The sequence below is a fragment of the Cervus canadensis genome, chromosome 12, assembly GCF_019320065.1.
Source record: "Cervus canadensis isolate Bull #8, Minnesota chromosome 12, ASM1932006v1, whole genome shotgun sequence".
Lineage (NCBI taxonomy): Eukaryota > Metazoa > Chordata > Mammalia > Artiodactyla > Cervidae > Cervus > Cervus canadensis.
In genome coordinates this window covers 54,828,015-54,854,303 of record NC_057397.1, presented here as the reverse complement: position 1 = coordinate 54,854,303, position 26,289 = coordinate 54,828,015, and the positions used below count along the sequence as shown (strand labels likewise).

The following is a 26,289-nucleotide window of genomic DNA, read 5'->3' as shown; positions in this document are numbered from 1 at the left end:
TTTCCCAGCATCACGGTCTTTTCTTTAGAAGTTATCAAATACTTGCCATTCATGCTAATGGTGTTCACAACATACAAATTTGTTTTCTACCGAAGTATCTTTCTGTTAACGATAAACTGTTTTGCATGCATCTCTCTTGTCCCTTTGCCATCTGGGTTTTTTTATCACACCTTTCTTTCAGTCTCAGATTTCTCTCTGCTAACTGCAGCTAAGTCAAATTGGTGCAAAGAGGACTTCAGCAAGTAGGCATCTTAGTTGGGACCACATAGATTTTGAAACAGTAAGTAAAAATGTGGGGCTGAAAGAGAAAGCACAGAAAGATATCGCAGCAAGTGGCCATAGCCTGATCCTGAAGAGGTATCAGGATCCATAGAAGCATGCTATCCCTAGGCACAACATACTAAAATGCAAATATAAAAGAATCTTAAACTTAGCTAGGCAGAGGATGAGATAAGGCTGTCTCGGACAAACTATAAAAGTTGCCAGAGGCATAATGCAATTATCTTTCCCACCATCTATTAGATCTGGGTTTCTCCACCTGGGTACTATTGGCATTTAAAGCTGGATGACTCTTTTTTTGTGGGAGCTGTCTTGAACATTGTAAGATCTTAAGCACCATCCTTGGCCTCAACCTACTTATATGCCAGGAACACACCCTCCATTTGACAACCAAAAATATCTCCAAACATAGCTAAATGTTCCCTGGAGGTGGGGTCACCAGATTGAGAGGACACCCAGGTAAATTTGAATTTCTGATGAACAGCAAATGACTTTTGGGTATGAGTATGTCCCATGAAAAATTTGGTATAGAATTTTATTAAAAAATTATGTGTACTTTATCTGAGATTCAAATTTAACTGGGAGTCCTGTATTTGAGGGCTTCCCTGGTGGCTCAGCAGTAAAGAATCCGCCTGCCAACGCAGGACACATGGGCTTGATCCCTGGGTCGGTAAGATCCTCTGGAGAAGGGAATGGCAACCCACTCTAGTATTCTTGCCTGGGAAATCCCATGGACAGAGGAACCTGGTGGGCTACAGTCAGTCCGTGGGGTCTCAAAAGAGTCAGTCACAACTTAGTGACTAAACAATAACCTGTATTTTATCTAGTAACACTACTGGGAGTGTGTTCGCCCATGAAAGAGAGAACTTTGTTTTATCTCCCTGAGGTTACCAGTAACCTTGTTTACAAAGTGGGGCTAGTTATCGTTCCTCTCAGGGAGGACTTGAGATCAAAGGAAATAATATAAGAAAAATCCTTAGTACGATGCCTAGCATAGTAAGCAATTGATAAATGTTCATTATTATTACCTCAGGATCCCTCACAAGATGATGTCATAATCATTACTGGTTTCTCGACTTAATTTTCACTAACAGGAAAGAAGACTGTGTTACAGAAACACAGGAGCCCAGCAGTGATTCTTAATCTTGGCTACACACTGCAGTTACCTAGCAAGTGTCCCTCCTAAGGTCTGTATCCCATCTCTAAGAGATTTGGGTTTCACTGATCTGGAGTGTGGCCTGAGCACTGGGATTTCCGAAGAACCACAGGAGCCCTAAAATGTGTAGGCAAGGCTGAGAACCGCAATTTGAGAGAATAGAGTTGGATAGTTGGTACTCCTTAATAATGAAGAGAAGGAATAAGCTAGACTTAATTACATCTGTTTCTTGAGTTACAGAAGAGTGAGTTGGGATCAAATTTAGAGAAAAGATGAACATGATTTCACTCATCCATTCATTCAACAGATACAATACCTGAGTGCCTACTATGTGCTGGGCCTTGTTCTCAGCAGTGAAGGGAGTCCCTGTCCTTGTTGAATGCCACTAGGAAGACTGAAAGTTTCTCAGTTATGTCTCTTTGCAACCCCCTGGACTCATCAGGAACCCATCAGGCTCCTCCATCCATGGAATTCTTCAAGCAAGAATACTGGAGTGAGTTGCCATTTCCTTCTCCAGGGCATCTCCCCAACCCAGGATCAAACCCCAGTCTCCTGCATTGACAGGTGGATTCTTTACCACCTGAGCCACCGGGGAAGCCCAACAATAGCAACAGCAAATAGATAAATTTTTTTTGGCCACAACACACAGCATGTGGAACTTCCCTGACCAGACAGATAATAAATAAGACATTTTAATTAAATGCCAAAGATTAGAACTAAAGAGAGGAAAGATGGTAGCATTCCAAAAAATCAAAGTCATAACTAATCTTATTGAGAAAGCAAAATGGGGAGAACTCAGTGACTTACCATGGTCTCTCAACTTAGATGCTGAAAGAGATGAGTAGGAAGGGTATGTTAACCAAGAAAAAAGGGTGGCCCAAAACTGTGAAGAGTGTCAAAAAGGTTAAAACCCAGAGTGAGTTTTCCAAAACACTAAAGGAACCAGCCAACTAGCATCACTCTGTGAAAAGGAACTCCTAAAATAAAGGAAAATAAGAAGGAAGTGTGAGGCTGTCTTCTTGCGGAAGATGTACATTGCTGAACTATTAACAGACAGAACAACTGCACCTATTTCGCTTTGCTTTTCTCAATTAAAAATGAATGTGCAAGACTTCCCTGGCAGTCCAGTGGTTAAGACTCTGTGCTCCCAATGCAGGGGGCATGGGTTTGATACCTAGTTGGGGAACTGGGATCCCACATGCAGCCCTCCCACTCCCACCCCCCGCAAAAAAAAAAAAGAGAGAGAATGAATGAGCTACACGTCAATTTAATTCTTAGTCTAGACAGGGGAACCTAGAAGGGTAGAGGAAAGTTTTCTTCTGTCCCAACAGAGCACTGATCATATGTCAGGCCTGTGTCAAATGTCATGAACTAACATTGTTTTCATTAGACACTAGGTCACCTTTGCTATCCCAGTGTGATAGCTGAGGAAACTGTCTCAGCAGTCTTTACTGAGTTCTTTAAGAATACCAATCAGGAACTACCAGAAGCAGAAGTTCATCTGTCCGGTTTAGCACTTCCTTGGTGCCTCGTTGGGGGCACCACATCTGTTCAATGATTGAATCAGTTCACAAACCTCTGGGCATTAATTTTTTTTTTTAAATGAACGAACTACTAGAAAATACAAAACAAAACTGTGACATGGAAATTTAGGCAAAGGTAGGTGAGGATATAGTGAAAGACCTCTTACATCCACTTTGCATGACTTGTAACCTCTTTGTCCAGAAAACTGGATTATGAGGATATTTGGATATGCAGTCATAGAGCCTGTGGTAGTAATATGATGAGAATGATAGAGAACTTTTGAAAATTACCCTCCCTTTTATAACAAACAAACCTCAAAACATAGATAGTGGCTTAAATACAAGTTTATTTCTTGTTCAAGTCTGAAACTGATGTTCCTCAGTAGTGGGTGGCTCCCCTCTAAGAGAAGATTCAGGGACCCAGCTTCCTTTCATCTCATGGTTTCTATCTCATGATCATCTTTAACAAATGGCTTCTCGGGTCTTTGTGTTCATCTGCTTCCAGGCTGTGAAAGGAAAGGACCATGAGGGTCATCAGTGGGATGCCCTTGTGGGCCAGGTCTGGAAGAAGCACAGATCACTTTTGCAATCCTTGCATTGGCTAGAACTCAGTCACTTGGGCACCGAGATCAAAAAGGAAGCTCTGAAGAATAATCATATTTGTTGACAGATAACCAGTCTCTATCTGAGTAGTAGGAGATCTGCCAGAAAAGTATAATTAGATGAAGAAATCAGATTTCAAAAGATGGGGCTAAAGTGGAGTTGAAAGATACAGAAATCACAAAGTTCGTTTGAAGCCCACTGGGAAGGGAAAAACAGTGATCACTTGGAGTTGTACCTCATCTTCTAATTAGAAAAGCATTTAACAGTTACATGACATAGCTGACAAATGAAAACTGGGTGATGGCCTCAGGTAGTGTATTCATACTTCTTCAGATGATTGTGTCCAGTGAGTGGTAATGACTGTCAACCATGAAGGCATTCTCTTGTGTTTGTGCCCTGGGACTTCGCCTGCCCAAGTCCCAAATATTTTTGTGAACAACTTCAATAGAGATAAATTTGTAGTTGGCTCAGGGAAAGAGATAATGGAATGATATTTCAGTGAAATAATCAAGAGTAGTTTCAAAATGATCTCAGTAACCTAGAACATAGGTGAGCAGAAGTTTTCCGAAAACAGCATGGGAATACATCCGGGGGCTTTTGGGTCATAAGGTCTCGGTCACAACTAGTCATCTCTGCTGTCGTGACATAAAAGCAGCTATGGACAATACATACATGGACTGGTGTGGTTGTATTCCAATAAAACTGCACTGATAAAAATAGGTATCAGGCTTTATTTGATCCACAAGCCATACTTTACTGAACCCTGATCTAGAAGTACATAGACTGAACTCTGAAGACAATAAATTTTAGTTTGTTTACTTAAGGTCAAGGGACAGTGGGTCCAAGAGTATGGGTCTGAACAGTATGATAGTCTTACTAGTCAAAATAGAGCTACAACGTATTATTTGATATTTTATAGATAAGAAATCTGCATCTCAAAAGTAAATAGTTTGATCTAGTTTTCACATTGGAAAACAGTTTATGGGAAAGTTTGAGTGAATTGAGAGTCACAATTAATTGCTCAGGTCAGAGAAGGAGAACTTCATGTGGCAGCTCTCACTGTAGGAAAGCCCTGAGATTTTCTGGCTCTGTTCTTACCCAAGTATGTGACCTTGACAGACTCACTTGACTTCTCGGGCCTTAGCTAACAAATCAATGAAGATAAGAGGTGAAACTAGATTAACACCAAGGTCTCTCTCAAGTCTGACAAGGTTGCTATTACTAAATTCAGGGCAGCATGTGAAAGAGAATTGAGACTTACTCTTTATAGCTCTAAAAGCAATTCTTTTCGAACTTTTTAAAATATAGTTTTACCTAAAACCAATATATAAACATGAAAATGGCATGTTATGATCATACATGGGCTTCTCTGGTGGTTCAGACAGGAAAGAATCTGCCTGCAATGTGGGAGAACTGGGTTCGATCCCTGGGTCGGGAAGATCCCCTGGAGAAGGAAATGGCAACCCACTCCAATATTCTAGCCTGGAAAATCCCCATGGACAGAGGAGCCTGAGGGCTGCAGTCCATGGGGTCGCCAAGAGTTGGACACAACTGAGCAACTAAGCACATACACACATGATCATACATGTGGTTTACAAATTCAAATTTATAATATTTTCTGATCATAAAAACATTTATTGAGAGAATTAGGCTGATATGGATGAAACTAAAGTTTGTTTGTTTTTTTTTAAACTAAAGTTTTAAATTGGGAGTGATGGATGATTGATGGGTTCTTTTTAGCATCACTACCTCACCATTTGGGCTTCCCACGTGGCGCTACTGGTAAAGAACTGGCTTGTCAGTGCAGGAGGCATAAGATACGTGGTTTCGATTCCTAGGTTCAGAAGAGGCCCTGGAGAAGGGCATGGCAATCCACTCCAGTATTCTTGCCTAGATAATCCCATGGACAGAGGAGCCTGGAGGGCTGCAGTCCATGGGATTGCACAGAGGCAGACATGACTTGGCACACACATACCTCACCATTCTACTCATTGTGCTTGGTTTGTTTGCTTGCTTTTGGTTGCAAAATGTCAAGAAAGTCCTTATTCATATACATTATTTAAATGGTAAATTAATACATAATCTTGGAACCTGAGAATACTTGTCAGAATATAAAAATGCCAAGAAAGGCCTGAAAAACAGATACGTGAACTTCACAATGTAAATCAGGTAGTCTTTTGTATATTAACTTGGAAGGCATGATAAAAATCAGTGTAAATTAAGCATTTACAAACCCTTGTATCAGTCAAGTTGGCTAAGCTTATACTATGGTGCCAAATGAATCCCTAAACTTCAGTGGCTTACTGTAAAAGTGTTTATTTCTTGATTTATTTCTCACTCATATTGCATGTCCAATTTAGATTGAAGTTGGGGGGAGGGACTCTGATCCGCACAGTTTCTCGATCCCGGTTGTTGGAGATGGTGCCACCATCTCACCACATGCCATCTGAAGCAGGTAGTACCCTTGGCTGCCGAGGCAGAGGTAGAGGCATGTGGAGTGTAGAAAATTGAGTCCTTTAAATAGAGGCTGTTTCTTTACACATGTGAGTATAAAACATGTCACTTCTGCTCAGTGGCTCAGTGTTTGTCAAAACTAATCTTGTGGTCCTAGTTCAGAAGTAAATGTGTGATTTGCATGAACTAAATATGCAAAACACTTGAAAGAACTATAATATAAGGAGCAGATCTCAAACATGGCTCATAATAAAAAAAAATGAGGTTCCTGAGACCCACCCTACAATCCTGGAATCAGGTTCTCTGGGGGTATTGTTGGGAAATCTGAATTTTTAAAAAATGTTCCACAGCTGATTCTCATTATCAGCAGGATGCTCCTGCTGTGAACAGGAGTTTTTTGTGGGTTTTTTTTTTTTTTAAATTAGAGGAAAGGCAACAGTTAGATCTGTAGATTGAGATTACCCAGCTGCAGTGCTGGAGATGATTAAAGAAGGGAGAAACTAAAAACTGAGAGATCTCATGTCACACAAGATGTAGGGTTTAATGAGCAAATATAAATGCATGCATTTATGTATCATGCAGTATGTGGTAGGACCAGCTCAATTTGAGAGTCTTAACAAAGCTGTTGTACCTTTCTTTGTGTGTCTTAAGAATCTTCTCTCCACCCTCTCCTTCCTTAACTCCCAGACAACCAGCAGAGTAAGCACAGAGTGGCTTCTAACCAGTCTTTGTTGACTTCATTCATTAAACGCTTTTTGTGCCTGTGTTGGTTGAAGAGCCTGCTCAGCACCCTTCAAAGGCCCAGGGTAGGGAGCAGGGTAGATGGCCATAGTCGGCTTCTTTTTCACATTTTTCTAATACCTTTAAAAAAATGCAAAGCAGAGTTAGGGAAATTATTTCTAATATAGTCTAAAGTAAAACAACTAATAACATACAAATAAAAAAGTTTGTAAGAGACTACTATGAAAAATTTTACATACCAACAAATCAGATAACTTAGGAAAAACAGGTAAATGTCTAGAAAACTTTAACCTAAAACTTAATCATAATGTAATAGAAAATCTTAAGAGAGAAATAATGTAAGAGGTTTGGACCCATAATAAAAAACATCCCCAAAAAGAAAGGTCCAGGACCAGATGATTTCACTGGTGAATTCTGCCAAACATTTAAAGAAACATTAACATCAGTCCTTCTCAAACTCTTCCAAAAAAATTGAAGAGGATGGAATTCTCTTAAATTCACTTTATGAGGCCAGCATTACCCTAATACCAAAGCCAGATAAGGACTCTACAAGAAAAGAAAACTACAGGACAATATTGCTGATGAATATAGATGTAAAATTTTTTTAACAAAATACTAGTAAACAGAATTCAGCAGCACATTAAAAGAATCATACACCACGATCAAGTGGGACTTATTCCTAGAATGGAAGGATGGTTCAAAATATGCAACTCAATAAATCTTACACATTACATCAGTATAGTGAAGAACTAAACTCATACGATCATCTCAATAGATGCAGAAAAAGCATTTGACAAAACTCAATATCCTTCTGTGACAAAAACTCCCAATAAATTGGGTATAGAAGGAACATACCTTAAAATAAGGGGTATATATATGATAAGACACAGCTAAAATCACACTCAGAGATGAAAGGTTGAAAGCTTTTCCTCTAAGATCAGGAAGAAAACAAGGATGCCCACAGTCACCACTCTTATTCAACCACATAGTACTGGCAGTTTCAGCCAGAGCACTGAGGCAAGACAAAGAAATAAAAAGCAGCCAAATTGGAAAGGAAGAAGTAAAGTTACAGATGATATGATATTGTATACAGAAAATCTTAAAATGACTCCAGTAAAAGTACTGCTAGAACTAACAAACAGATTTCATAAAGTTGTAGGATACGAATCGACAGAGAAAATCAGTTGTATTCATATATACTAAAAATGAACTATTTGAAAAAGAAAGAACATCATCCCATTCACAATAGCATCGGAAACAATAAAATACTTAGGAATAAATTTAGCCAAGGTGGTGAAAGATCTCTTACTTTGAAAACTACAAGACACTGATGAAAGAAGTTGAATAAGACACAAATAAATGGAAAGGTAGCCTATGTTCATGGATTGTAATATTGTTAAAAATGTCCATACTACCCAAAGTGTTCTATATATTCAGTGCAATCCCTATCAAAATTCCAATGGAATTTTTCATAGAAATAGGACAGGCAATGCTAAAATTCATATGGAGCTGCAGAAGACCCCAAACCATCAAAGCACCTGAGAAAGAGGAACAAAACTGATGCACATCACACTTCCTGATTTCAAATTTATTACAAAGTCATAGTAATCAAAACAGTGGATACTGATGAACCTATGCAGGGCAGGAATAGAGATGCAGACGTAGAGAACAGACTTGTGGACATAGTGGAGGAAGGAGAGGATAGGACGAATTGAGAGAGTAACATTGATACATATACACTACCATGTGTGAAATAAACAGCCAGTGGGAAGCAGCGGTACCGCACAGGGAGCTCAGCTCACTGCTCTATGATGGCCTAGAGGGCTAGGATTAAGGAGGGGGGGGAGGGTGGCAGGAAGATTTAAGAGGGAGGGGATATATGTATACTTATAGCTTCCAAGCTGGCTCAGTGGTAAAGCATACACCTGCTGATATAGGAGATGCAGGAAACACGGGTTCGATCCCTGAGTCAGAAAGATCCCCTGGAGAAGGAAATGGCAACCCACTCCAGTATTCTTGCCTAGACAATTCCATGGAAAGAGGAACCTGGTGGGCTATAGTCCAGGGGGTCACAAAGAGTTGGATAGGACTGAGTGACTGAGCAAGCACACAGAGCTGATTCATGTTGTGCGGCAGAAACCAATACAACATTGTAAATCAGTTATCCTCTAATTAAAAAAAAAAAAACAATGGTGGAATACTGGCATAGAAACAGACACATATGGTATATTCATATGAAACAGAATCAAGAACCCAGAAATAAAAATAAACCATGCATATACCATCAACTAATATTTGACAGTGGAGCCAAGAATAAATGTTGCTGGGGAAACTGGGTATTCACATGCAAAAGAATGAAATTCTATGTTTATCATACAAAATATACAAAAATTAACTTGAAGCAAATTAAAAATTCAAGTGTGAGACCTAAAAGACCATAAAACTCCTAAAAGAAAACAGAGGGAAAATGTTTCTTGACACTGATCTTGGCAGTGAATTTTTGGATATGACACCAAAAGTACAGGCAACAAAAATGAAAATAACCCAGAGGGACTGCATCACAGAAAAGAAATAATCAACAAAATAAAAAGCCAACCTAAGAAATGGGAGAAGATTATTTGCAAACCACTTATCTGAAAGGGGTTAATATCTAAAATATATATGGAACTCATAAAACTCAATAGCAAAAAACCAACATTTGAATTAAAAACTGGGCAGAGGATCTGAATAGACACTTTTCCAAAGAAGACATACAAATGGTCAACAGTTATGTGAAAACATCCTCAACATCACTAGTCATCAGGGAAATGCAAATCAAAACCACAATAAGATCACTTCATACCTATTAGAATGGCTGTTATCAAAAAGGTAGGAGATTAAGTGTTAGCAAGGATGTGATGAAAAGGGAACCCTCATGCACTGTTGGTGTGTATATACTGGTACAGCCACTATGGAAAACAGTATGGAGGTTCCACAAAAAATTAGAAATAGACCTACCATAGGATCCATCAATCCCACTACTGGGTATATATCCGTAGGAAATGAAATCATTATCTCAAAGAGATATCTGCACCCTCATGTTCACTGCAGCTTTATTCACAATAGCTAAGACCTGGGTACAACCTAAATATCCATCATTGGATGAATGGATAAAGATGATGAGGTTTAGATACACCAAGAAATATTATTCAGCCATGAAAATGAAATATTATTTGTAATAACATGGATGGACCTTAAGGGCAGTATGCTGGCTAAAATGTCAGACAAAGACAGCTTGTGTACTATATGATCTCACATGTGGAACCTAAAAAATTGTACTCACAGAAGCAGAGTAGAATAGTGGTTGTCAGGGTCTGGAGGATGGGGGAAATGGTGAGATGTTGCTCAAATGGCATACATTTCCAATTTTTTTTTCTTTAAATCTTATTTATTGATTGATTTTTTGGCTGTTCTGGGTCTTTATTACTGCGTGGGATTTCTCTAGTTGCAGCGAGCAGGGGCTACTTTCTAGTTGCAGTGCGTGGGCTTCTCATTGTGGTGGCTTCTCTTGTTGCGGAGCACAGGCTCTCGGGCACTTGGGCTTCGGTAGTTGCAGCACGTGGGCTCAGTAGGTGCACTCCCGGGCTCCAGAGCACAGGCTCAGTAATTGTGGTGCAGGGACTTAGTTGCTCCGAGGCGGCCTGTGGGATCTTCCCAGACCAGGAACTGAACCAGTTGTCTCCTGCATTGGCAGGCAGATTTCTTTACCACTGAGCCACCAGGGAAGCCCCTACATTTCCAATTTTAAGTTGAATAACTTGTGAGGGATCTAACATATAACATGGTGACTGCAGTTAACAAAATTGTATTATATAGTTGAAGAGAGTTGCTAAGAGAGTAACTCTTAAATGTTCTCCTAACAACTATACCAAGAAGGTAATTATATGAGTTTATGGAAATATTAATTAACCCTACTGTGGTAATCATTTTGCAATATTTACTATATATACTCCTATCAAATTATCACATTGTATACCTTAAACTTAGACGTTATTAAAAAAAAAAATCCAGCAATTCAACCTCAGGTATAGAGAGAAATGAGAATATATGTCCACAAAAAAATTTATAGATGTTCACAGCAACATTACTCATAAAAGCTAAAAAGTGGGAATAATCCAAACGTCCATCAACTTATAAATGGATAAATATCTATTCCTATATTATTTGGCAATAAAAAGAAATGACTTACTAATACATGTTACAACATGAATAAGCCTCAGAAACATTAGGCTAATTGAAAGAAGTCAAACACCAAAGACCACATATTGTATGATTCAGTTCATGTGAAATGTTTATAAAAGGCAAATCCATTGAGACAGAAAGTAGATTAGTTGTTGTCTAAGCCTGTGGTGAGAATGGAGAGTACTACAAAGGATAAGAAGTTTCTTTGGGAGGTGATTTTTGTTGTTGTTCAATCACTAAGTTGTGTCCATGATAGAAATATTCAAAAATTAGATTTGGGATGATTTAACAACTGTCTAAATACACTAACAACCAGTGAAGTGTACACTTTTAACAGATGAATTATATGGTTTGTAAAATCATATGCCAGTAAAGTTATTTTAAAAATAAGGCAAAGGTTTGCTGGAAGAGTCAGGCATGATATATAAGGAAGGCCATTTTTTGGTGTTTTTTTTTTTAAAGCATGAGAGGAATATTTGTGGATGATACAGGTAGGATAAGGAGGAAGGAACCAGAGTGGAGAGAGAAAAAATAGAAAAGCACAAAGGAATAATAAGGCTGGCAAGTCATAGACAATAACAGACTAAGGTCAGGAATTAATTTAGAGAAGGAAAGGCATGGACAAGAGCAAGGACTTCCTTCCTTCTGAGGCAATGTATGGAGATGAGCTTGCTGTAGATTACAAAGAAAAGGGGAAGAAAAGTGAGAGTGTTTATATTTCATGGCCTATTATTTTGAGTCATATAGAAGACCAAGTAACATGTTTGAGTAATGAATTTGGTAACTTCAGGAGAATAGTGACAGCTCAGACAACAAATGTAAAGAATTAAAAAGGAAAGCTGATGAAATGAATAGATGGATTTTAGAGACATTAGGGCTTGGCTGAGTTTAAATAAAAACTTGTAAAGCACTTAATCATCAAAGTTTTTATCTGGAGCTCTAGGTTTCTATGAAACCGAAGCAGGAAAAAAAAAAAACACAAAACAAGTTAACTGCTTGTAAACCAGTGTTTGAACTGGTAGAGTACAGGTTCTTGCTAAGGTTAGAGATAAAAGTGCAGATTTAATCAGGTATAAAAAACTCAGTCACTGATTTGCATATGATTATCACAAAATAAATGGCAAATGGGAATATGTAATATGTATTTTAGAAAAATAAAATTATTTCAGTTTAGTTAATCAGGATTAGACTTAAGTCACTGAAATTCAAGTTTTAAAGCTTACTCAGCCTAAGATCTTGGAAGTGGTGCTAAACTTCGTGTTTCCTTATCAAATGGAAATCTCAGAAAAACTGGGAGCCACTTACTGCTCTACCAGATGCGTTCCTAGGAGGTACAGAGAAGGAAGTCCAGAGCAGTGCTTTCCCAAGCACCACATCTGAACACATGGATGGTTGCTGGATATCCACATGCCTGGGTCCTTAGTCAGAAACACTGAATTACACTCTGCGGTATATCCCAGACATTCTGTCCATTTAACCAAGCATAAAAGTGATGCTGATGTTAGAATAGTGCAGTCTGTTCAACTTATTAGGCTGAAAATGGTGACAGTAAGAAAAAGACCAGTCAAATAATTGAAAATGGGGCAGGGGTGTGCGGCTCGGAGGATAATCTTCAATGGTTTTGGCAAAACGCCTAAGTTCCTGAAAGATGTTTTCTGGACTCCATTGTTTGGTATGATTAGCTCTCCAACTTTCTAATTCAAGCCCTTTCTTCAAATACATTAATAAATTGGTAATTCCAAGAAAGCTTTATTTAATGAATGGGAAAAAATAAGAGCCATGTCTCCCAAGTGGCTTCAGTCGTGTCCGACTCTTTGCAACCCTATGGACTATGTGTAGCCCACCAGACTCCTCTGTCCATGCGATTTTCCAGGCAAGAATACTGGAGTGAGTTGCCCTGCCCTCTTTCAGGGGATCAAACCTACTTCTCTTTTGTCTCCTGCACTGGCAGGCGGGTTCTTTACCACTAGTGCCACCTGGGAAGCCCACTTCGTTAAAGATCCTTCAAACAGACGTAAAAGGAAGAGAATAACCAGCTCTCACAGGAGACAAAAAATTGGGTACTAAATGCCCGTCAAATGTCACTGCTCTTTCTTTCCTTAAAGGATAAAGATGCACATTAAAGCCCTAATTACCTTGTCTTACAGGACCAGTCATGGAATGTCAAACTCTTTAACATCAGTTCCTAATGCCATAGTGAACTTCGAGCGTGACGACTGATGCTTTATTTTACGAAGATGGTCTCAATAATGCTTCCTTAGGAAGATCTTAATCTGGGCTGTTTTGTGTTAACTACGACCTTAAAACCAACCTCTCCTTCCTCTCACCCACTCGGCCTCCCTCCCCCAAATTTCAAACTGCAAAGTTTCCAGTGGATTCGTGCCCCTCCCCCTAACACACATGAACTCACTGAAACTTCTTGACGGACAGAAACTTTTGGACGCTGCCCTCCCAGGCCCCAAGCTTTGCTCAAAAACCAGCAAAGCCTCCGCAGAGCCACCTCTACGTCCCTTCGGCCCTCGGGTCGGGAAACGCCCGCCCCAGCTCTCCCCCAGCGGCCTGAAAGTTCGGTCGGGTCGGGCCGGGGAGGGGCGGGGCAGGGCAGGGCGGGGCGGGCCGGCTCCATTGGGGCCAGGCCCGGCGGGGGGAGCGGACAGGCCCCGATGGGCTTGCTAAAAGGCCGCCGCTTTTCGCCGCGGCCTCTGTTCCAGGAAGTATGTGTCTACTTTCCAAGCTAAGTTTGGCCCCGAATCGGCGTTGGGAAGCAACGGCAAAAACTTTTCAAAACTTTCGTTCCGCTCCTACTCCCCCGCCGCAGGGTTCCCTGATGGTCGCCCCGGGCCGAGCGGCGGCCGTCCCCTCCCCCATCCCCGCCTCCCCGGAGGCGTGAGGAGCCGCCGCCCCCCCCCCCGCCGCTGTCGGGTCGGACGCGCGGGCGGGCGCGCACCGAGTGGCGGCCGTCGCGGCAGAAACCGTCGGCCTCCTCCAGGGCTCCTGCCCCCCGTGGCAGGATGGACTACCTGACCACGTTCACGGGGAAGAGTGGGCGCCTTCTGCGGGGCACAGCCAACCGCCTGTGGGGCTTCGGGGGTGGCGGCGAAGCCCGTCAGGTGCGCTTCGAGGATTACCTGAGGGAGCCCGCCCAGGGGGACCCCGGGTGCGGGTCCCCGCCCCACCGGCCCCCGGCGCCGTCCAGCCCGGAGGGACCCGGTGAGCCCAGCCTTCCTTCGCGTCCCGCGCGGCCGACTCGGGCTGAGGACAGGGGGGTAGCGGGGGACGGCGGCGGGGTGGGCGCCGCCCGAGGGGGCGCGGGCCGGGCCAGCGTTGGCAGGTGTGCCGGGGCGGGGGGCGAGGAGACCGAGCGCTCGCTCTGCGCTGGGGGCGGAAGACCTCTTCGGGGCTGCGTCGCGTCTCTTCCTGCCCTGCTCTTCCTGCTTTTCTGCACCGGGACCCGACTTTCTTTACCGCGCCAACTGTTTCAAGGGTAGAAGCTCTGAAGTTTTTCCCTCCCACTGGGAGGTGAATATTGAATCAGTTATGACGTGTTTTTCCTCCCAGGGGATCGTTAAGAACGCCTTGTCTGGCTTGGGTTTGGGCTGGGTCATTGTTTTTATGTGACATGTGTGAGAATTAACATCAACGCTTACTTGATACGACTTTGAAAAAGAAAATGCGTAACGTACACAGGAACCCAGTGGATTTTTGTATCGTGTATTTTGAAAGGCTGTGTGTTGTCTTGAGGGAGCAGAACGTAACAAATTTCTCAGTTGTCATCTCTACCGCCTGTCGTGTTTTCTTTCGTCATAGTGGAGTTGTACTATTCTTAAAAGAAAAAAAAAAAGCAATCGTAATGACATGGTACTGATATCTTACGAAATTTTTTAAAGCCCTTACTGAAGCGGTATTGGCTTCATGCATATGGTAACTTCTTCAATGTCGTTGGCTTCGTTAGACCTCTCGTGGTCATATTTTATTCTTGTTATCTGCTCTGATACGCATTTTGGTATTAAGAGAGTAAGTTATATGAGCGTTAGAGTGTTTAGGAAATAGAGAAAAGTACAGAGAATATAAAATTTATCCACAACCCCACATCCTACGATTTATTTTAAAGCAGTGAACCAATGAGGACATCTGTTGATCTCTGTAAGTGTAGTTTAAGCTTTGAAGAAACTTAAATATTAAAATGTAATTTTTAGCATGGTCCCTTTTGTTAACTTTTCTTCACTTTACATAAAATCTTTTCTTCACAACTCCTGTTTATGAAATGAGAAAAACGAAAGGGTATGTACTTGGTTTCTGCTTTGAAGAACATTAACCAGGTGCAGAATCCTCTTAAAGGGGGACCGGGGATGAGGCCTGGAACTTTAAAGTGTTTGAATAAAAGATTTGTTTGTGTGTGTAAGACCTCAGTTGACTTATTGAAAACAATTGAAATGTGACCAGCCTCTAGGCAGATGAAGAATATGTGGGGTAACTTAACCAGGAAAGGATATGGTGAATATTTTTATAAATAAGCCCAAACATATACATCTGATTCATTGATTCAGAGACATTTATTGAGCACACTGCTATTAATGTATCAGACTCTCTTTCAGAGTTACAGCTTCAGAGTATTATACAAAGTCCTCTTCTGGTGAAGCTGGCATGTGTACTCATGGCCCAGTCTTTAATATTCATGGTGCCCCCTAGTCTCTGATACAAGTTAGAGAGACCGTGTGATGTCACAGTTCTGACCACAGTCAGGTGGGTAGGTACTTCCTACCATTAACTTGCTGAAAGAGTTTGTGAAAATTACTTGCTCTTTGGGCCTATATTTTCTTATTTGTAAATGAGGTTGCTTAGATGGGCTAAAAGGTTATCAACTCCAGTGCTCTTTTTTTCATTTGGAGCAGGATTAGTGAACATGTTGGGAAGTAAAGCTACAAAGTAGCATTTGGGGTTAAAAACATTGTAAGTCTATACAGTTATGCCTACAGAGTTCTGAAGATAGTTCAAGAAATGAGTGTTCCAGCAATAATTTGATCGCCCCCTCCGGTTCTTGAATAAGTACAGCTTTCTAAATTAATTTTTTTGAGAGGCAACATGTATGTATGCAGGTAAAAAGTAAATGGTTCTTCATTAATTTTTAGTTCAACCTTTGCTTAAAACGAGAGCTCTATTTTTTTGGCTTTGGCTGTAGGATTTTCCTTGCATTTGTGTCCTTTGGAATGAGTATCTGTTAGTCTGTTTTAAGGATTTCCTCTACTCTTTTTGCTTGTGACTATCCTTATTTTAGATTTTTATAGCAGCTGCTTAAGTTCTCTGTTGTTCGTTACTCTTCCTTCAGTTCTTTGAAGTATCCTGTGTGTTGTAGCAGTATATCTTGTGCAGACACTTCCGCACTTGTAGATTGGCTGTATTCCAGGACTCCATTTGTTAGTGACCTTATCCGTCACCATTTCATGTTCAGTAATGATGATGGTAAAATAGTTTTACCATTGAAGGATGGGCCTAATAGAACTTTGGTCATCTGTTTCTGATTTTACTCTTTGCGTGAACAGACGACTTACCTGACCTGAACAGACGACTTACCTGACTGTTACTGTTACTAATGTCTTTCTCCTCTCCAAGGTGTCTGCTTTTGGTCTTACATTTTATAGTGTTTGCTGACTCCAGCATTATAGTCTCCTCTATGGAAAACCATAATTGGGACTTAGACACATTAAGGAGCTTATCGAACCATTGCTGTAGTTAATAACAATTACAAAGAAAACACCGTATGACGCCATTTTTGTTCCTGCTAAAAGAGTAAATTAGACTTTCCTGTTGGCTTAGTGGTAAAGAATCTGCCTACAGTACTGGAGCTGCAGGAAGCATGGGTTCGATCCCTGCATTGGGAAGATCTCCTGGAGGAGGGCATGGCAACCCACTCCAGTATTCTTGCCTGGAGAATCCCCATGGACAAAGGAGCCTGGCAAGCTGCAGTCTATAGGATTGCAAAGAGTCGAACACTACTGAGGTGACTTAGCATGCACATAAGCAAAGAGTAAATTATTTTATGATTCAAAAAAATTTTTTAGGCCTTGAGCATAGCTCAAGGCATCACTATAGTCAGTTTAGTCAGTTTAGTTTACTAGATCACATAGTTATAAGTAAGTAAAACAAAATTTTTTTTTAGTGTTTAGTTGTTGTTGTTCAGTTGCTTAGTTGTCTCCAGCTCTGTGACCCTGCAGACTGCAGCACGCCAGGCTTCCCTGTCCTTTACTGTCTATCTCCTGGAGTTGGCTCACACTCATGTCCATTGAGTTGATGATGCTATCTAACCATCTCATCCTCTGTCACCCCCTTCTTCTGCCCTCAGTCTTTCCCAGCATCAGGATCTTTTCCAGTGAGTCACCTCTTTGTATTAGGTGGCCAGAGTATTGGAGCTTCAGCTTCAGCATCAATCCTTCCAATGAATATTCAGGGAATCTGGTTTGGAAGGTCTGTGGAATTTGATTACAGAACTTTCACAGGACTGGGGAAACAGAGACTTTTGGAGGGCACAAACAAAACCTTATGTGCACCAGAGCCCAGGAGAAAAAAGCAGTGACCCCACAAGAGATTGAGCCAGACTTGCCTGTGAGTGAGTGGGAGCCTGGCTGAGGCGTGGGCTGACAGTGGCCTGCCTTGGGGCCAGGGGCACTGACAGCAGCAGTCCTGGGAGGCATGGTGTGCTTGCCTAAGTCCTCTTGGAGGAGGTCACCATTACCCCTGCCCTAGAGCCTGTAGCCTGCCATAGGGTTTGCAAACTCCAAGATTGGGTCGCCTCAGGCCAAACTGCTGGGAGCGCGCACAGCCCCACACGTCAGCAGAAAGTTAAATATTTAATGAGCATGGCCCTGCCCACCAGAGCAAGACCCCGTTTTCCCCACTGCCAGTGCCTCCCATCAGGAAGCTCACACAAGCTTCTTATCCTCATTCATCAGAGGGCAGACAGAAAGAAAACCACAGTCACAGAAAACTAACCCAAATGATCACATGGATCACAGCCTTGTATAACTAAATGAAACCATGAGCCATGCTATGTAAGGCCGCCCAAGACGGACAGGTCATGGTGAAGAATTCTGACAAAACGTGGTGCGCTGGTGAAGGGAATGACAAACCACTTTAACATTCTTGTCTTGAGAACCCCGTGAACAGTGGGGCTCTAGATATAAATATTTAGAGTTCCAACTTAATTGTAATATAGGTTTTATCATAAACTTCCCTGTTATGGCAACTCTATTGTCCCACTTGGTGACAGTATACTTTAAATATGTACATCTGAACTCATATTTAAAGTTTCTTTTCATTTACTTTTATCATTTGTTAATAAAACAATATCTTTTGGGAAAATGACAATTAGAGCAGCTGAGAACACTTCATATGGGGCAGCTACTAGCAAATATTTTTGCTTAATCCTAATAAGCTAAGTACTATTATTAACCCATTTTCCTGATTAAGAAACTTGGCCAGGCAGAGAAATGAGAGAGACAAAATCCATTTGAGTGTTATCTTTCTATTTCTAAGAGTTAGGTCAGACAAGAAAAAAGCTTGAGCAGAATGCAAGATTCTCTCATTTGTTGTTAAAGTTAAAACAATGTAGGTAGAGGATAAGATGGATTGTCATTGAAATTTCTTTAGAGTCAGAAAAATACTAAATGACTGAGCTGAAAATACAAACTCCAAGGAAGATGTAAGAAAATTTTGATACATTTCAGGTTGGAAATTGAGATGCACATTGTCTGAAAGAGTTAGATAATAGTTTAGCTTGAACCCAGGGAAGACCAAATGCCTGTAAAGGATTTGTAGTACCACTTGTTAGAAAGTGGAGTCACTCAGTTGTATCCGACACATTGGTACCCTGTGGACTGTAGCCTACCAGCCTCCTCTGTCCATGGGATTTTCCAGGCAAGACTGCTGGAGTGAGCTGCTATTTCCTTCTCCAGGGATTCCTCCCAACCCAGGGATCAAACCCAGGTCTCCTGCATTGCAGACAGGCACTTTACCATCTGAGCCACCAAGGAAGCCCAATTGTTAGGGTAACTGTTAATTAAGAGTACTGGTCATTCATGGAAGAGGATAATCCTAGATGTCTGCAGTCTTAGTCTCATTTCCTAAGGTGTGAGGTGGGGAAAGAATCTCTTCTAGATAAACAGCCTCAGTCTGCTCTGATAGTAACTCTGATGAAGTTTGAAGTCATAACAGTGTTCCCTTATTCCATTGGTTCTCACGAGTAAAGTAGATTTGCCCATTTTAGAATTGCTGCTCATCTCACAGGATGGCTGAACTCAAGACTTACCTGTGTTTTGGGACAGAACTGCCTCTGAGTATTTCAGGCTACAATAAAGCAGTAAGTCTCAAACTTCAGTGTTCCTCAGCATCACCCAAAGGCTTGTTGAAAATGTTGGACCCCTCCTCTAGATTTTCTGATTCAATACTTGTGAGCCAGACCCCATAATTTGCATTTCCAACAACTCAAGTAATGCTGATGCTGCTAATTTGGGGACCACACTTTGAGAATCACTGCTTTTTTTAGTGGGTACGTTAAGATTTGTTCATGTTAAGGTCAGAAGTAAGTATAGAAATGATGAAATTTGTTAAATATTTAGTATTTTGTATTACGCTTAGGAATAATTAATATATTTGGTCTTTAAAATATTTGTTATATTTCAGAGAATTAGGCCTCTTAGAATGCATGTAAATTAGTCTAAGAATCTAATTGAAAATGAATACCAAAGAGAACTTTTCATTATATTTAAAACTTCATTGTAATGTATTTACTAGAGTTAAAAGAGTTTAGAAAGGTTTTCTTGTTATAGAGGGAATTAAAGTGTTTACAATAAAATATAGTAGATTTATAAGTGCCTTTTAGTATAGATGAGAGAATTTAATTACTCTAGTTTATAAATGGGATTATTTAAGGATATCTAGTTTGTTTTCTGAGTTGATTAACTATTGATAGCATCTTAGAAAGTATGTTAAGATTTACTAGTTTTGTAAATATAACACACTGACATAGTTAAAGACTTAAGGGAAAACTCAATTTTTATATTTGCACTTCAATAAATAAAACATTAATTGTAAAGTAATTGCAAATAGTCTTCTGTGCATAAAAACTCCCTAGATGGCCACCAGCAAACTTACATTGAGACTCAATACATTTTGTTGAATGAATGAATATTCATACAAAAAGGGCATATTTTAAGGTCAGATTAATGTATTAGAGAAAGGCCCAAATTTTGCCTTTGATTTCTAGCAATCAGAGAAAAAAGGGAAATGTGATCAGCCATAAATCACAGTGTCACTAAGGTAAAGATAAACCTGTTGCTTAGGTAAAAGAAACATGACTTTTACTGATAGAATAAACAGAAAAAATCCTCATGCAGCTCTTAACATAGCAAAAAATATCCTCATCATCTTTATAGTAAATACAGGTTCTAATTTCAAAACTTTTTTTTTTTAACAGCATTACTTAATGTAGTTCAGTGTTATAACAACAAAATGCAAGACTGTAAAAAACAATTCCATGTAGGGCCAAAACAATTAATTCAGATATGCAGTTATCTGATGGTTTGTCTTAACTGAGAGGTGGGTGCTGGATTCTAAACTTTGCTAAAACTGATGCGTGCTAACTATGAAGTCATACATAACAAAAATTAAAGTTTAAAAGCTACCTCTAATCCAGTATCTAGTGATGACAATAATTTTAGGGTAGATGTTATTGTTCAGATCTATTTTATGTATGTGTGTGTGTTAGTTGCTCAGTGATGTCCGACTCTCTGGGACCCCATGGACTGTAGCCCACCAGGCTCCTCTGTCCATGAAATTCTCTAGGCAAGAATACTGGAGTGGGTTGCTTCTCCAGTTCTATGTATACTTACGTATAAAATGATGAATGGATGATTAGAAGGAAAGAGTGACTAAAAGATAATATTTATTTGCCTTAAGAAAGTATTTCCTAAATAGTGTGTCTAAAGTGAAGCAGAATTTGCAAAAATATTAAGAGGTTGGTATTATTACATTCTTGTTTCAGTTTTAGGTGAGGTTTGTTTAACTCTTAGGTGATTTGAACGTTTCATCTCCCATATTTCTTCTCTCCAGTTCCTGGTATTTATTACATTATATTTGCAATTTTTCCCACTACATAATTGTTCAGTACTCCCTGTTAGATCCTTTGATCATTCCTAGAGTTTTTATTTTGATACCCTTGGTATAATCTCATTCTTGTGTCTTAAGCAAGCTAGGCTGTTTTCTTTTTCCCCTAGTCGGTGATTTGCTCCTTGCGTATGAGTTCCTGGAGAAATTTTCTTTTCCAAGCACTGTAATTTAACGAGGAGCAGAAACAGGAATGGCTAGATGTGTGTGCACAGGTATGTGTATGTGTAATAGCCTTTTAGGGAGTAGCCACTATATGGAACAGCCCTGGTCTTAAGATAGAAGGAAAAAAGAGCTAAGAAGTATAATGTTAGATCTTAACACTTCTGCCCAAAAGACTTATGGTTTCTATTCATGCCTGACATCAGTGGGATGGTACAGTGTATTTTCTTTTCCTCCCCAGGGAGATACAGGATGGATATTTAGTAACGGTAGTAATCTATCACAATGACTATTAAACAATTAGTTTGACAGACGTTTGAAGATGCTAGTGTTACTGTCATGAGTGGGAAGTTGTAAAGAAGCCTGTTTCTTCTGTCAGTAACTCAGTCTGCAAGCTTGATCCTTTCAAAAGCTCTATTAACAGTGCTTCTCAAATTTATTGTGCATGCCAGTGTGAATCAGTAGTTCTGGAATGAAACCTGAGATTCTGTGTTCACAGTAAGCTCCCAGGTGATGCCAGTGCTGCTGATCCTTAGAACATAATTTTAAATAGCAAGGCTCTATTAGCACTCTATATGGAAGTTCCCCAGTGGCTCAGCAGTGAAGAATCCACCTGCAATGCAGGAGATGGGGGTTCAATTCCTGGGTCTGGAATATCCCTGGAGAAGGAAATGGCAACCTGCTCCAGTATTCTTGCCTGAGAAATCCCATGAACAGAGGAGCCTGGTGGGCTCCAATCCATGGGGTCCCAAAAGAATCAGACACAACTAAATAACAACAGTAGCATTCTGTATCATGAAACTTTTCACATAAGAAGTGGGCCACACACAAAAACTCTTTGACTAGGTAGAGGAAAGGAGCATTAAAGAGGAACAGCAAATGTGTTAGAGACCAAGGGACTTGAGATGTTACCAAATAAAAGGAAAGGTGAGCATTAAGGACTTAGTTTGGTGCTTCATAAAGAGCAAATAAAATAGACAAAGCTCATCTGATTTTCCCCTTAGTTTGGTCTCCTTTGCAGGTTTAGGGAACTGGGAAGACAGAAACCATTGCAGTATATTGTGAAATCTCTTGATGGAGTAAAGACAGTGAGAGTAGACTCTTATTTCTAAAAGTTCAACTATGAAAAGAAACAGAAAGGCTGGTATCTAGAGCAGGATGGGTACAAAGTTGAAGAAAAACTGAGCGATTTAAAAAAAAATTTTTTTTTGTTTTGACTGTGGATAAGGAGTCAGTAGCAAGTGAAAGGTTGAAAACATAGGCATAGTTTTCGATACTACTGCACTATAGGGCTTCCCTGGTGGCTCAGAGGTTAAAAAATCTACCTGCAATGTGGGAGACCTGGGTTCTATCCCTGGATTGGGAAGATCCCCCGGAGAAGGAAATGGCAACCCACTCCAGTATTCTTGCCTGGAGAATCCCATGGACGGAGGAGCCTGGTGGGCTACCATCCATGGGGTTGCAAAGAGTCGGACACGACTGAGCAACTTAACTAACTTATAGATGGAATCAGTTAATTAGAAAAGCAATTCTCAGTGTATCTTTCTTAGTTTAGAAGATATTTTGAAAGTTTAAAATCTGTATTATCGTATGAAAATATTGACTCCCAGATCAATATTTTCAAATCATCAAATTTGTATTAGTAACTACAGCCAAAATTACAATTTTCAGTTATATTAGGAGTCTTTTAATATATTAAAATGAGACTTCATACAGGATTCATCGTTGGTTTTTCAGGCTTGCTTTATTCTAGTTTGCCTTTCCCATTCTATTACCAAAATTATTTTTAATTTAATGGTCTGATACTGCTTTGCCAATTCTGCTTAAAAATCTCTTTGGACTTCTCAGTCTGGGAATAATAGCAAGCTAGATAATTCAGACTGTCCTGCTAAGAACAATTGAAAAAACTGGACCAATCATTAAAAAGTCTACAATTAATAAGTCCCGGGGGGTTTGTGGAGAAAAGGGAACTCCTACACTGTTGGTGGAAATGTAAATTGTTACAGCCATTATGGAAAACAGTATGGAGATTCCTTAGAAAACTGAAAATCGAGTTACTTTATTATTCAGCAATCCCACTCCTGAGAATACATCCAGAGAAAAACATGGTTCAAAAGGATACGTGCACCTCGTTGTTCATTGCAGCACTATTTACAATAGCCAAGACATGGAAGCTACCGAAATGTCCATTGACAGATGAATGAATAAAGTTGTGGTATATATACACAGTGGAATACTACTCAGTCATAAAAGAGAATTAAATAATGCCATTTGCAGCCACATGGATGGACCTAGAGATCATCATACTAAGTGTACTAAGTCAGAGAAAGCCAAATACCATATGATATCACTTAAATGTGGAATCTAAAATATGATACAACTGAACTAATTTACGAGACAGAAACAGATTCACAGACATAGAAAATTTATGGTTACCAAAGGGAAGGGGGTGTGGGGAGGGACAAATTATGACAAATTATGGTTCTATAATAAACCATAATGGAAAAGAATATGTGTATATATATGTATAACTGAATCACTTTGCTATATATGAGAAACTAACACATTATAAATCACCTATACTTCTATTGTAAATAAATAAATAGCTGGGCCAAAGCAAAACAAATTTTATTGGGGATATCAGAAAACTGATTGATAGAACTAGATTAGGATCTGAGTGAGGACAGAGCCTGAAGGAAGAGCAGCTCCAATTTGGGATTGCTTTTTTCCCCAGGGGGGGAAGTATTAATTCCAGAAACAGCAGCTCAGAGATTAAGAGTTGCTGTTGGCAGCCTGTTGGTATAAGGGAACAGGGACACAGTACAAGACCTACCACAGCAGAGGAATGAACTACTCTTACTTAGGACCCCCAAAATGCTGTAGGAATAGAGGAAAACTCATAGGATGGTAACTTGGCTTTAAATCATCATTCCTGTAACTGCATTAATAAGATTTGGTGTTGCTAGTGTCCTCAGGTGTTTGGCAGAAGCAAGCATTAATCCTTTCTAGAAAATTTCAGCTTTCTGTGTGTCAAATTCTGTCTATAGACAATTTTTCGTATTTAGTATACAGTACACAAAATAAAATTAGGCACCTGGTAAGATCTAAGAAACAATGAGAGAATAGAAATAGACCCACAGGAACCCTGTATCTTGCAGTTATTGGATTTAAAATAGCTGTGTTGAGAATTTTGAGCTGATTGAGAGTTTTGTAGAGATTCAAACTATAAAAAAGAAAAATGGATATTCCAGAATTAAAAATAATTTCCTAATTAGACCCTTTGTAGATGAATTTAATAGCAAATCGGCCACCACAGGAGAAAGACTTAGTTAATTGAAAAATAGATCAGAAGAAAATATCCAGAATAGGGGAGGGGAATGGAAAATAAAGGTGGGAATAAGTTTAATACAAGATATAATTAGAAGTTCTAGTATGTGTATATTTGAGTCCCCAAAGGAAAGGAGAAAGAGAATGAAGGCAGAAGTATTATTTAAGAGAATAATGACTGAAAATGCCGAGAATGATGAAATTCACAGATTGAAGCATCACTACAAACCCCAGCTGCATGTGTGCTAAGTCGCTTCAGTCGTATGTAACTGTACAGCCTACCAGTCTTCTCTGTCCATGGGATTCTTCAGGCAGGAATACTGGAGTGGGTTGCCATTTCCTTCTCCAAAGCCCCAAGTGGAATCAACAAATCTCACCAAAGATGAAAAATCTTAAAAGCATTTAGAACAAGTAGTCAGTACTGTTAAGAGTAAGATTGACAGTTGATTTCTCAAAAGAAACAGTGGAAACTAAATAACAGAGGAAAATACCAACTAAGAATCCATCCCCTGCAGAATTACCCAGAGTTGCAGTAAAAATGGTAAATATGAGGGAAGAACTGAATGAATGTTGACTGTCTAGAAAAATAATGTCTTAGAGTGTTTTTTAATATATATATATGTAATCAAAATATGCATTAACAATTGCATATAAGTCTTGGTAGGATCACACAGTTTTTTACAGCCTTACATTGACCAGAAGGAAGATAAAAGTACTAGTAATATTAGACTGAAAATTAACAATTTAGGCTATAATCTATGGTATGACCACTAACATAATTGTTTAAAAGTATATCAAACTTTAAGTCTAAAAATATTCTAAGAAAAGGTTCAACAAAACAGAAAGATACAATAGTTTTTATTTTGTATGAACCTAATATCATGGTCTCAAAAGTCTCAAAATATAGAAAGCAAAGTAAAGAAACATCAGAGGAACTGAATAACCCACAATCATAGTGGGAGATTTTAACAACCTCTATCAGTAATTTAAAGAAAAAGTGTGCAGAAACAAACCAATATGTATACAGAAGATTTGAACACAGCAAATTTGATTTCAGGGATATGGGGATAGGTGTTTGTGTGTGGGTGTGTGCATGCATATCTACACATGCACACACACATACATATAGCATTACCCTTCTGTATAGAATACATATTCTTTCCAAGCACATGTATATGGAGCATTTGCTAAGTTTATGCATGATTGTAAAGCAAGTTTTAATGAATTTTACAGGTTTTAACTATTTAAGAGTATTTTCTTTTACCACAGTATGGTTAGAAATCACTGACCAAAAGATGAAAATTTTTAATTGTCATAGATTAGCAAATTAAGCAATATTCTTAAAATAGCAAATGGAGAAATTAGGGTAGATGTCGTGAAATATTTTGGATGAAATTATTAAAATACAGTGTATCATGTATCAAAACTTATAGAATACAGTCCAGATGGGAATTTCTTATTTTAGATTGCATACATTAAGCTTCTGCTTCTGATAATGTAGAGTAAAATCTAACTCCCCTGCTTTTTCCACCATACCAGATCTGCGTCTCAGGGGAAAGTATTACATAATCATTTATTCATTTGCTATTTATTGAGCACCTTCTGTATGTCATGCTTACTATTAGGGTGTATTGCATGGTTTCTCAACTTGTGCAGGGTTGACAT

General features: G+C 39.6%; 1 protein-coding gene across 11 annotated transcripts in view; it reads left to right on the top strand.

The window, feature by feature from the left end:
- OXR1 (oxidation resistance 1) overlaps positions 1-26,289 on the top strand; it is a 486,852-nt gene that overhangs the window by 388,952 nt on the left and 71,611 nt on the right. For 2 of the 11 annotated variants that reach the window (XM_043483382.1, XM_043483379.1), the window contains exon 1: positions 13,836-14,187. The exons of 8 other annotated variants lie outside the window; for them this stretch is intronic. In XM_043483382.1, coding sequence (XP_043339317.1) covers positions 13,989-14,187 — 199 coding nt within the window. In that variant the 5' untranslated portion in view covers positions 13,836-13,988. Of the gene's footprint in view, positions 1-13,835; positions 14,188-26,289 lie in introns of those variants that run through there. One more of the 11 variants, XM_043483386.1, reaches the window with a different exon arrangement.